This window comes from Pezoporus flaviventris, unplaced genomic scaffold (genome assembly GCF_033815535.1).
Source record: "Pezoporus flaviventris isolate CSIRO_AGI_PZ_B2104156 unplaced genomic scaffold, CSIRO_AGI_Pfla_v1 ptg000015l, whole genome shotgun sequence".
Classification (NCBI taxonomy): Eukaryota; Metazoa; Chordata; class Aves; order Psittaciformes; family Psittacidae; genus Pezoporus; species Pezoporus flaviventris.
Window position 1 is genome coordinate 10,396,750 of NW_026892563.1, and position 12,415 is coordinate 10,409,164.

General features: G+C 47.9%; 1 protein-coding gene across 7 annotated transcripts in view; it reads right to left on the minus strand.

Moving 5' to 3' along the window:
- The window catches only part of BCOR (BCL6 corepressor), an 80,427-nt gene that overhangs the window by 8,581 nt on the left and 59,431 nt on the right, over positions 1 to 12,415 (minus strand). For all 7 annotated transcript variants that reach the window (XM_061453388.1, XM_061453387.1, XM_061453391.1 and 4 more), the window contains 3 exons: positions 8,574 to 8,896; positions 7,987 to 8,256; positions 2,345 to 2,511 (listed from right to left, as the gene is read on the minus strand). In XM_061453388.1, the coding sequence (XP_061309372.1) occupies positions 2,345 to 2,511; positions 7,987 to 8,256; positions 8,574 to 8,896 (760 nt within the window). The remainder of the gene's footprint in view (positions 1 to 2,344; positions 2,512 to 7,986; positions 8,257 to 8,573; positions 8,897 to 12,415) is intronic.

The window sequence follows — 12,415 nt, forward strand, 5'->3', positions numbered from 1 at the left end:
AAGCAAGAGGCTCAGGTCTTTGCTTCTCTTTCACGCATGCAAAAGCACCACACGGATCAGAGCACCCGCAGCACTTCAGACAGGACTGAAAGGAGACGCACGGACTTTGCAGAACTTCACTACATCTTTCACAACCACATGCACATTTTGCTTAGAATGAAGCCACATCCTCACTTGTCACAACTTTGCAGAGTGTCCTCCAAAACATTAACCACAGAGGTGGTAGGCAGCGAGTAACACAGACCGAAGCCTCAGGCACCCTGGATCCAAGTGACGCCCCCGGATGCCATGCCAACAAACCCAGCGTATGCAGTTACATCACAGCTCATGCAGTTACAGCACTCCTCTATGCACATTGACCTTAACTGGCTGAACAGAATGAAACACATCCAGTGCCACTGTCTGGAGCCACAAGAGCTTCCAGCACGACCAAAAATATCTTTGGCTAGTGGGCTTGTGAGGTGGGAGAGACAGCAAGAAGGCATGTTCAGTGTAGTTAAAAAAACAGGGGAGGGGGAGAAGTCTTTGATGGTGGGTTTGTTTGGGGCTTTTTCGTTTTAAGATCTTACTATCATTCCAAAGGGTTAACATGTTGAGGAGTTCGAATTTTAAAAGCAATACAGTTGAAGGAGACACACTTTTTTCCACCTAAAAGTTACAGGAGAAAAACTTACTGAGGCTGCATGAGGGAAATGGGATTTGCCTTACGAATGTCATGATTTACTCTATAGAGACAGAGAAGTCTGGCCCTACCTAAAAGCAGAGGATAACAAAGGTCCTTACAGAAGCTTCTGCTCTCTGTCCTGCCCAACTCGGGGCAGCTAGATCATCCTTCATCTGTGTATTAGATGTGGTTTGGATTCACACTGCCTGCTGGGCAGCTTTTCAAACAAAAAGTAAGTCTTCCATCAGAAAAGACAGGGAACTGCAAGACGAGTTCTGACATTACCGTCTACGATCAGATCATTACTACGTTAATTTCCAAAATGCATTTTCCCATGAACAACTTTTCAGGGTATACAAGCCAAGTTTCTTTCTTGAAAATCAGCTCCATCTGTGAATTGAAATCAAAGGTGGACTCTGAACTGGTGGGTAATTAAAACTGGTCCAAAACTTCCTGGGGTTAATTTTCTATACAGCTTATTCCAGCAAGTGAGGCAAAAAAAAAATTGGGATTCTTTTTATGGCAACTCGCTGCTGCTGCATAGGTCACATATTAAAACTGAAGACGGCAGAAAATGTGGGGCTGTTTTTCAGAGAGCTAAGACTTCTTACAAAGAAGTGGGAGCCAGAGAAGGAATCAGACAAGCCACCCAGAGTTCTCATGTTTATCCAGAAAAGTCTCTTTTGGACCATGATGGGCCGGTAACGACTAACCATCATGAACTTCTAACGGGCCCACTTGGGACTTTTGTTTTCCTGGCTCCTCCCTTCCCAAGTTAATAAATAAAGAGCTTAAAAAACAAAAGAGGCAGACTCTTAGTTATGCTGATTTTACCTCCCTGGCTATTTGGAGGGCGATAGTAAATGGGATAAACCATTTGAGATAACAAGCTGCAGGGGAGCTTCACAGAATACAAAGCAACCAGTCCCCAAAATGCACAGACTGGATAATGTTCTGAATATGCGGAGGACAAATAACCCCAAAGTCAGCCCTGCAGAGGTGGTTAAAGAGGTACTTTAGGAGATGCACAAGACATTTAAAAAAGGTGCGGGAGCAGCATTTCACAACGCAAAAAGGAAAAAGCTCCTTATGCTGTGAGCACAGGAACTAAGCACTGCTGACATTCTGCGAAGGAAATGAAAAAAGGCTAATTTGGGATAAAGAAAAAAAAATCAAAAATAACTAACGAGAAGATAGTTTAACAGTTCAGGAAAACAACTTTTTTATATAGCACATATAGGACTCACATACCCAATCGCCACAAAAGCCTTAAGTGCTCTTCAAAGTAACCCCACTAACAAGGCAAAGCCCGCTCTTCTGGCACAACTCAAAGGACCTGGAGCGCATACATAAGAGCAGGGCTGAAGCTCAAGTATCACTCCTTCCTGCCCTGCAGCTGGCAATTTCACAAAAAAAGCACAACTTATTAAAATTCCCCGAAGAAAACATATTACACTGAAGTCAAGTCACAACAAACACATACCCCCACCTCTCTGCTAGCACCTCCTGCCTCAAGACCAGCAGCAAGGACACCGTGCAGGGGGGTACTGTGGCAGTATTACCTGCTTTGGGGGTTTCATGCAGGATGGGGAGGTAGGACAAGGGGATTATAAAGGAGAGGCATAAAGAGAGGGGCAAGGGGTGCTTCCTCCCAGCATCGGGGCCGGTGGTGCTGCTAACCTGGTTCCATCCTGAGCGCTGCAGTTGACGTCAGCCCCGTACTCAAGGAGATGCCGCACGATGCTCAGCCAGCCTTTGGCACAGGCCTCATGTAGGGCACAGTAACCCGCGTTGTCACGATGATTCACATCACACACCTTGTTTTCCAAACAATACAGAACTACTTCCTGGAAATAGGAGGGAAAACAGATACATACAATTATTTCCTTATGTAAAGACTGCAGAGATTTCTCTTCTTGAAGGAGAGGAGGGTGGAAAGGGGAAAACACCAAATCCCTATGATGCCTAAATCACCCTTTTTGAGAGGGGTCAGTCAAAAGGAAAACAAAAGGTGGAGCCATTGAAAGTCGTGTTTATTCAGGAGGCATAACAGAGACCACTCTGTGCCCCACAGGGACCTTCCCATAGCCCCCAGCGTCAGGACTCGTTGCAGAGGGAACAAATTTCACAGACAAAACTCACACACAGCTTTTCGCTTCTCAAAACTTCCACACGTAAAGCTAGCAGGGAGGTTTTTACTCTTACATCTGCATTTTTTAGTAGAAAATTCTGCAAGCACAACAGCAGCACAGCCAACGTCAGTTTGATTTTAAAAAGAAAGAGTGCATGACCCGAAACAAAACACATTTAAGACACACAAAGGACAGTTTGCTATCGGCAAACAAAAAAAAAAAAAAAAGCCCAGCTCTATCAAGATCAGGGAAATCCCATTTTCACCCACCGCAGTTTTCTGCATGCAGAACTAAAGCCAGGCGCCAGGTTCCAATAACGAGCCCAGCACCGTGGGAAGCCATGTGAATTTAACACAATTCATCTTGCAGTCAAATATACCATGGTCGAGAGCCTAAGCCAGACTCAGCTCTACGCTGACGTGCGGCCTTGAAACAATGACTGCTCCATCACTCAACCGAAAATTTAGGATGGTGTGAGTCTTCCTCGATTTGTGTCAGATGCAGAAGAAAAGACCACCACATTTCTAAGAGATGCTGTATGTATGAAATAGCCCCCTTGTTCCCAGATTAGTGGCAAGCCATTAATTTTGCATTTGCTCCTCTCGAGGGCTGAGCAACATCCTCGCAAAGCCAGACATGGCATGGAGAGGGTGAGTGTTTGCTTTGCCAAAACAAGAGAATAAAACAATCACTGTTTGCAATGCATTTATTATTCTTCCCGTTTCAAAATCTACCGGAAAGCCTGCAATAATCTGTGCTCTGGGTATACCTGACTCGAGAGCCGGTATCCAGGATACAGCATGAAACTGCTCTTTTAGCAGGCCCTCGCTAACCAGGCTAAAGCTAATGAGCTGCCTGTCCCAGGCACCAGAGCATCCCCCTCACCTGCAACAGGGACTGAGAGGTCCACCACCTATACCTGATGCAGCCATCGGCTCTTAATGTTCTTGCTAATCAGCCCAAAGGCCAAAAACTGGTCCAGAATGGATGCTGTTTACCCTGTGCTCGCTGGAGCCCGTAAGAAAGGTCTGTGCAAAATTATACCCCGGAGGTATGAATTTTGCTTCAACACCAGACCACCCCGCCAGGCAAATTAGCAGATGGATATAGGTAGCAGAAGCAGCTGCCATATTCGGCTCCACTTTTAGCATGCATTTACCATTTAAAATAGATCCTGCAACTCAAAATAAAAGACCTTTCATCTATTTTTGCAGAAAGGAAAGGCTCGTCCTAGGGTGGAACACCTACTACTGGACGAAAAGGCTAATTTTGTCGGGCAATTCTGTGTTAAGAGGCTATAAGAAGAATGTCATTAACCACAAAATGTAACCATAAAGACCATAAAACTCTACATTGTTAATTAATTAAATGCCTCATTAACTTTTTTTTTAGCATGATTTATTCAATTTACAAAAAAAATTAGCCATCGCTCCAAATACAGGAACACGTGGTGCCACAAACGCACTTTTGGTTTCGCTAGAGAAAGGCTGTGAAAGTGCCACAAGGCAATTTAATGTCTGTTCAGGCACTCTGTTTAAACCAGCAATTTGAGAATCAGCTGCAGTTAATCCAGGGAGTCAAGCTAGCACATCTCGAGCCAAGACATGTGCCACCACTGCTTCCGCTGCCTGCATTTTGTTAGCCAAATTGCAAACAGCAACGTTAAAAGGTGCATGCAAATACGCATGCTCCATCCTCATCTACAAAGAGGTGCACTTCACTTTAGTCTCTTCCACCCGAGCCCTCAGCAGCTCCTGACCCTTTTCAACAGGAAGGGGTCAGCACCCCCTTGCTCATCCTCCATGCCCTGGGCACACATGCTGCCACCAAGAAGCGCTATTCCCTTCTATGCAACCTCAAAACATGGCTCTTAGCTGAAGCACTGCAAGCCCTGTGTGCCAAATCCCAGAAATGATGCTCATTCCCATGCAGGGTGCAGGAGCCTTCAAGCAGCTGTGCAAGTGCGTGAGCTCCTGTAACAGTGCCACCAGGGACCCAGGCTGAGACCCTCATGTGAGGCATCCCCAGAGGAAACCCTCTCCCCCCATCTTCATGACTGTTTAAACCCTCTGGAAACACACACCATCTTTCCCCTACCCCTGTCACACACTACACATTCCTCCAATTTCACTGCCTTCCCAGGCAGCATTTAATCCCAAATTCACCAGAAAACTTTCCAAGCCCAGACACACACCAACAAGTGGCACAAATACAGCCAGTATTTCGTCTCCTGTCAAATTCATGACACAAGCCTTTTGTAATTTTTTTCCAAAAAAGACTCTACACTCCCTGTAATTCCCCCTTCACAAAAAGTAAATTACAGTTTTAAGACTACTATTATCTGAACTCATTTGTTTCAAATGGGGGAAAACAGAATGGATTTGACAGTGCCCATATACTGAGATGGGTTGCTAACACCCTGATGAAACAAGGCCCAGCACAGAAGCCTAGTGAAGAAAAGGCAAAGCTTCTCACCAGCTTCAGCGGGGTTCTGCACATACGTATGGATTTCCAGAGCTGAAGACCATTTGCCGCACTGCCTTTAAGTGGCCTCGTTGGCTGCCACCCTGCAATTTATCCGACCAGACACAAGCTGCACCTGTCCTTCAACATTTCGATGTCATGTCAGCTTTTACAAACAAAATCATAACCACTTGTGTCCTCCTTCCAGCAACTAGCCATGGCACATCTGTACTGTGAGACCCAAGAGTGGGGCAGAGGCACCTGAGCTAGCAGCATTTGGGCTCCCTGTGGGTAATATATACAGTTTATACATATAAATATATATATATATAGCCAATATATACAGCTCACCAGCACTTCTGCATGCCAAAGGTGACAACGCTGCCTCTGCATTTGGGGTGAGATCTCTGTGCAGCTGCAGGGCATTCCTGATGCAAAGGCAGGCAGGCAGCCTGCCAAAGGCAGGCACAAGCTCACTTGGTCTCACGGCAGAGCTGTTGGTGTTGCTCTTCCCTATACAGTATTTCCGCCACTGACAGGGCTCAGCAGTGCCCTGCAGTGCCAGTCACTTCCAGCCCCAAGTCCTGCATCAGCACTCAGCATCCCTTTGCAAGCTGTGGCCCTGGTGGTGCAAACTCATCTGCTTTGCCTGCCACCAAGCTGGCAAAGGGCTGCAGGCCTGCCTGATGCCAGTGCAGCAGCCATGAAAAGGCCCCATGTGTCCACAAACACCCACGCTCTGCTTCAGCACCAGCTCCTGACCATCACACTGCAGCCACCAAAGGTTGCTGCCCTGCTGACAGAGACGGCAGAAACAGATGTGTACAGCTGGCACAGGTCACAGACCAACAAATTGCCTCGACCCATCCAGATTTATATATTTATTTTTAAATGGAAGCATTTTTAATTTCTTGACTGTTCTAATTTTTCAGGAGACAAAGGAAATTGGACTTTCTACTAACTGCAGTAGTCTGATTGCTAGCAAGAAAACCACCACAGCTACAGTGGTTCCACAGCTGACCAAAATACAGCAGCTCACCAAGAGGCCTCATGAAGTCCCAACAAGGCAGCACAGCCACACACCACTCTGGACCTTGAAAGACACAGACTGTGTCGGATCCCAGCACCAGCTCAGGCACATGGACCAGGATCTCTCCCCCTGTCACACACTCCAACAACAACAGGACCCACTGCTGTGCTGCCAATCCAGTCACACAATTGGACTACTTAAGCCTGTTAAACTTCAAGTCAGAAAATCAAAGTCCCCCATCAGCTGATGATGGGAAGGCACGGTGTGCACACAAGGTTAGGCCACAGCCCAAGAATCCCCATCTTGGTGAGCCCAGGCACGCTCAGCTTACTGCAACCAGCCCACTAATGGCCAGTGCTGCAGAGAGCTCCCGCTATCAGCAGAGCAGAGAGCCTTTGGCCTCTGCTTGAGCAAGACCTCGGCCCATCACTACATTTTGGAGCTGCTCCCATTTTGCTATGCTCAGCAGAGTGCACCAGGCACAGAAAGCGAAGTGCCCATGCATACTCATCCCGACATACACCATGTAGGAAGATAGCTAGGAACACATGCTACAACTTATTCTGACTTTGGATACGTAGAAGATTTTATGTCTGTAGGAACTGAAATCATTTAAATTGCAGAGCAATGTTGTTAACAACCACTTCTCCTCCTCCTAGCTAGAGCTGAAGAGCCCTGGGTTAGAAGAAGCCTTTGTCTAGAGTAAACAAAACCTTTCCAACAAGCCCTGCCTTCCAGACCTGAAGGAAGTCTCTCCTCACAAAGCTCTCCAGCCCCACAAAGGCCATTTTGAGGCTTCAGCAAATCCCTGAGGCTGGGCAGGCCCACCTGGGCCCGGGCAGATGCCATCTTCCAGTGCAGGGCTCAATCAGAGATCTGAGGTCCAAACAGTGCTCTCACTGCTGGGGTGACCCCCGCAGTCACACCAAAGGCAGCAATTGCCCTGTGCAATGAAACACCTCTTCACCAGATCTGAAGCTGAGCAACAGCGACGCTCATACCTACATGCCCATATTTCCCCAATAAAAGCGTGCTTCAAAACAGCAGAGCTAGGAGATTCATCGGTTTCTGATTTTTGTAGCAACAGGGGGGCTGTTTCATTAGACAACATTGTTCCAGCTACGCCAAGCAGCTCCAGACTCCGAGCATAAAGCATGCAGAGTGCTCCTGCGATGCATCTGATCATGCAAGAGGACACTCCAAGCGCTACATCCTGTGTCACATACCAGATACTCCTTGGAGGAAAGAACAAAAATAAAACCCTTCTCCTCAACTACACACTCTTCACAAATAACAAAAGCAGAAAAACGTAAAGCTCATTAAAGATCACCATAAAGACTACTTGGAAAAAAGGGGGGAAAAAAGACATTCATTCTGTTTGCAGATGGTTTATATTTAAAGGGAAGCAAGGGTTAGCAATAAAGCTTTACCCTTTGCTTGTTCACACAGGATGCTGCTGGGTACCCACCAGCTGACCCAGCAGCTGTGGGGACTCATTCCCACGGTGACCTGCCTCCAAACCCCATGTGCCAGGGAACAGAATGCAGCAGGGGGAAGGGGGGACCTTGCAAATTTCAACCACCAGCCTCAAAGCTGCTGCTTTGCAAAACTGACCTCTGTAAAACTGGAAACTGGGGCTTAATTTTCGAAACGAAAGTAACAGCCATCAATCCGGCTGGGCACTGAGGGTCCCTTACCTCGTACCCCAGGCGCGCCGCCCGCTGCAGCAGCGTTTCCCCTGCGTTCTTATTGACAATAAGCCTCCGCGCTTCGGGCGGCATGGGTCGGCTCGGGGTGGTCTCCTGAGGGGGGCTCGCGATCGGCAGCTGCGGGGGCTGTGATCCGGGTAGTAATGAGGGAGTCTGCTGCAGGCGATCGTACAGCTTCTGCTCATACGGCTTGGCTGGCGAGGAGTCGCAGTCTGAAGTAGGCTCTGGTCGCTTCCTGACTTTCCTCGTTACCGTGACCTGCCAAAACCATAGAGGGGAGGTATTTATCCGTGTTTTTAAGCAATCCAGTGATGGGATTTTATTTTGCTAGCAAAGAATTACACTTTCCTACTCATACTTAATTTTTTGCAACAGCTTTTAAATGTGAGATGCCTCACCCCCCAATAGCACCTTTAAGTCAGGTTAAGAAAAGCAAAAACAGAACGCGCAAAGCACACACAGATGAATTTGAATGCAATCCCCACTACTCTGCATGTATGACAGTGCGCTAGTTTTAAGCAGGTTGGCTCTGCCTTCTGAGAGGCCAGTGGACAATTAAGTCTAAATAAAGATACCTTATCTTCAGCATTTTCGATATCTGTGGTGTCATCCCCTGTCAGAGATGACCTCCTTCTCTTCTCCTGCAGTGCCAAGTGTTTTGTTTTACACTGACGTTTCCCTGATGGCTTCTCACACTCGCTGTATTTCAGAGATGCATGTTGGAAATCCTCCTCTTCGTCTGTGTACAGCCCATCTGTCTTCCGGCTTTCTTTAATTTTCTGCTGTTTGGCAGCCAACCTCGAGGCTGGAGTGCAGCTTGGCGGAGCCGGCCTTTTGCCGTTTGCATTGGTGGATGAAAGGCTCTTCATGTGCGGAGACATTGGGAATACAGGCAAGCCTAAATGGGAAGGAAAGGCATTACACATCGCATGGTGTGTTAAAAGGAAAACGCATCGCTAGCACTTAACACAAGCCCCTCGTCTGCTGAAGAGATCTATCAATTACATTTTCAAATCATTAATATTTTAAGCATTCCACATTCAAATTGTAAATAGCATCCTGCCAGTTACTGTTACGTTAACAGTTGTAACGCTCTGATAACAATCGCTAAATGAAATGCCCCGTGCCGGGGCACTGCGAAGGCCTTGCCATCGCAGCTCAGCCACTGCAGGCAGAGCAGAAAGCCACCGCCTTGCTGCAGGGAAAACTCTCCTGCTTACCTGGAACTGCTTTATGTGAAGGGGAACCAACTCCTCCAGCAGCCTGGGCCTGGCCGGGCTTGCCCACCTTTGGCTAGTTGTGGTGGCAGGGCAGATACATGGATGGTGGGGGAGGAGGGGAAGCAAGAGAGGCAGGAAGCATGGGACAGCACCGGGAGGAAAGTTGAGTTTAGCCTGAAGATGGCAATAAGATGGGGAACATCTCCTTCACAGCATTTTTACTCAAGAAACAAGCAAAGAGAAGAAAGGCTACTCGAAGAGGCATCCCTGCAGAAGCCCTGTGCAAACTCTATCAAAAGGCATGTGGATTTCCCAGGAAAAGCAATCAGCTGTGTTTTCCTGATGAGCCCATACAGAAGAGAGTCTGGTCTCTGTGAGACCAGACAGTCCTGGGACATAGAGGAGCTAAGGCACTGCTGCCCGCGGCAGAGCTGTGTTCTCTCCAGGGGTTAGCTCTTACAAACTGGATCCCACAATCTGGGCCACATGCAAAAAGCATGGTTACTTTTTTTTCCCCTCAGAGTGCAAGCAGGTTTGCAACAAAACAAGGACAGGAAAGTTGACTTTTTATAGTCTGAATTTCCCTAGGGAAGAGAATTGAGGTGACCTCAGAACCAGCTCCTCTGCAGAAAAATTAAAGGTTGCTGGAAAGGAAGGGACACTTCAGCCAAACAATACCACACCACTGAGGGAAGGTGCGGAAAAAACCCTGAGCACTTGAAAGAGGCTCCTTTGCTCTCAGAAGTCTCTGAAGTGATGCTACTTTCAGAACAGAAGAGATGGCAGGAGCAAATAAGGCAGCTGCTCAGAAAGGAGAGATCTTTTTTGAAAGAGACTCGATCCAGAGCCAGTCGACAGAAGAGAAAATCTAGAATGCGCTTGGCGGGCAGCTTCACACTTTTGTCTTCCCTTAAATAGACCTGTGAAAGCAACTTGCAGAAGGCTTTCTAGATTAAAAGATGAAAACAGAAATCCCTTGGATCTTTCAAGACACTTTCTAGCAAAAAATGCATAGCGCAGCCAAGCAGATGTCAGGGAATTTATGGGACACACGATGCGCAGATTGTTCAGCAAAAACCCACTGAGCTCTTTAGGCTTTGCAATCCTGAAGGAAGGCACCCAGTTGTAGGCTGAGCCTATGGAGGCAGGGCTGTCTTTCCAACTCTGCAGACAGCATGGAGAAATGAATGTTTAACTCTCCTGTTCCAAACTAACCTCACTGGAGTAGCACGTGAGAATCCCAATTCCAGTACCAAAGTATCATTATTCTCTACTTAATCACTTACTAAAAGAAAAAAAAAAAAGCAGCAGCAGTGAGGACTGGTGAGTGCAAAGGGAAGTAAGAAACTGCTGCATGTAGAAAAAGTAGAACAGAAAGAGAAAACCTCACAAGTCTGGAGAAGGACAGAAATAGCAAAAGGAAGGAGGAAGAAAATACACAGGAAGAGAAGGCTATCTCAAAAAACTGCAGGCTTGCCCATGCAGGGATGCCGAGGCATCAGAAGCAGAAGTTTAATTGCCACAAAGTGTGTACTCCAGCCTGCAAGCTCCACATAAACTCTGTGCTCCACATTCACCCTCCACAGTGGTGACAGCAGGCACCTGGCTAAGCATGTGTTGCAGCAAAGAGATGGAGAGTAGCAGTGCTATGCCCAGCAGCTTCGGGATCAATAACACTGCAAGAGGCCAGCGTTATCCAGAAAAATTCAAGCATCAGCCTGGGAAAATGGACAGAGAAAAGGCAAGCGCTTAATCCTGGAATCCCACCCCATCCTTCTGACCACTATATATGTGAAGGGAGTAGAAAAAAACAAGAGCGAGCAGGAATACCCCCAAATACCCATGGATAAAAAACAACCTAATCCAAACCCAAAAAACCCAGACCTCTGACTGATGTGGGCTGTGGTGAGCCTGACTCAGAGCAGGACCTGCCTCCCTTCCCACAAGAGTGGGATGCAGAGAGGTCCATGCGGAAAAGCAGCTGCTGCCGTGTCACCTGAATGCTCGTTTGTTTGGCTCCCACCCCAGCAGCTGCCCCCTCCTGCTTGCCAAGCCAGTGGCCGCCACACTGCCTGCGATCAGAGGCAGCTCCAAGGGGCAGGCAGCACCTTTCCCAGTGTGCTACATCCTCCCAGGTCCTCTCCCTGGGGCTTTAGTTTCTGTGCTACCTGGGTCTTCTTGCACTGGGTGAGCAGCTGCAGCTTCCTTGGAGACAGTTGGGGAGCTGGCTATCATGCCACTGACAGCACCAGAAGGTTATTCCTCAGCTAGGACCCCAGCAGAGACCACAGTTCCCACCTCAGCCACAGGTCCAGGCAACCGGCAGGATGCCCTGAGGTTGCAGGTATCCTAACACACCTGCTGCACCCTGGAGAGTCACTATGGCAACCGTTACCTAGTAAGATCATAGCACCACGGAATGTTTTGGGTTGGAAGGGACCTTAGATACCACCTAGTTCCAACGACCCTGCATGGGCGGGGACACCTTCCACTAGACCAGGTTGCTGAAAACCCTGACCAACCTGGCCTTGAACACTGCCACAGATGAGGCAGCCACAGCTTCTCTGGGCAACCTGTTCCAGTGTCTCAATACCCTCATACTGAAGAACTTCTTCCCAACACCTAATCTAAATCTATCCTCTCGCAGCTTAAAGCCATTCCTACCTTGTCCCATCACTACTTATCCTTGTAAAAAGTCCTCCAGATTTTTTGTAGCCCCCTTTAGGTACTGGAAGCTGATCTGAGGTCTCCTCTGAGCCTTCTCTTCTCTAGACTGAACAAGACCAAGTCTCTCAGCCTGTCTTCATAGGAAAGGTGCTCCAGACCCCTGATCATCTTTGTGGCCTCCTCTGGACTTGCTCAAGCAGGTTCATATCCCTCTTGTGTTGGGATCCCCAGAGCTGAACACAGTACTGCAGGTGGGGTCCCACGAGTGCAGAGTAGAGGGGCACGATCACCTCCCTCGACCTGCTTGCTGGTCATGCTGCTTTTTATGCAGCCCAAGTTATGGCTGGCTCTCTGGGATGCAAGAGCACACTGCAGGGGCACCTTATCATTATGTTCCAGCATTTAAAGGGTGGCTACAAAGAAGATGGAGACTCCCTTTTTACAAGGAGCCACATAGAAAAGAGGAGGGGTAACGGGCACTACTTACCCCTAAGGAGACTCCGGTTGGACAATAAGAGGAAAATTTTTCC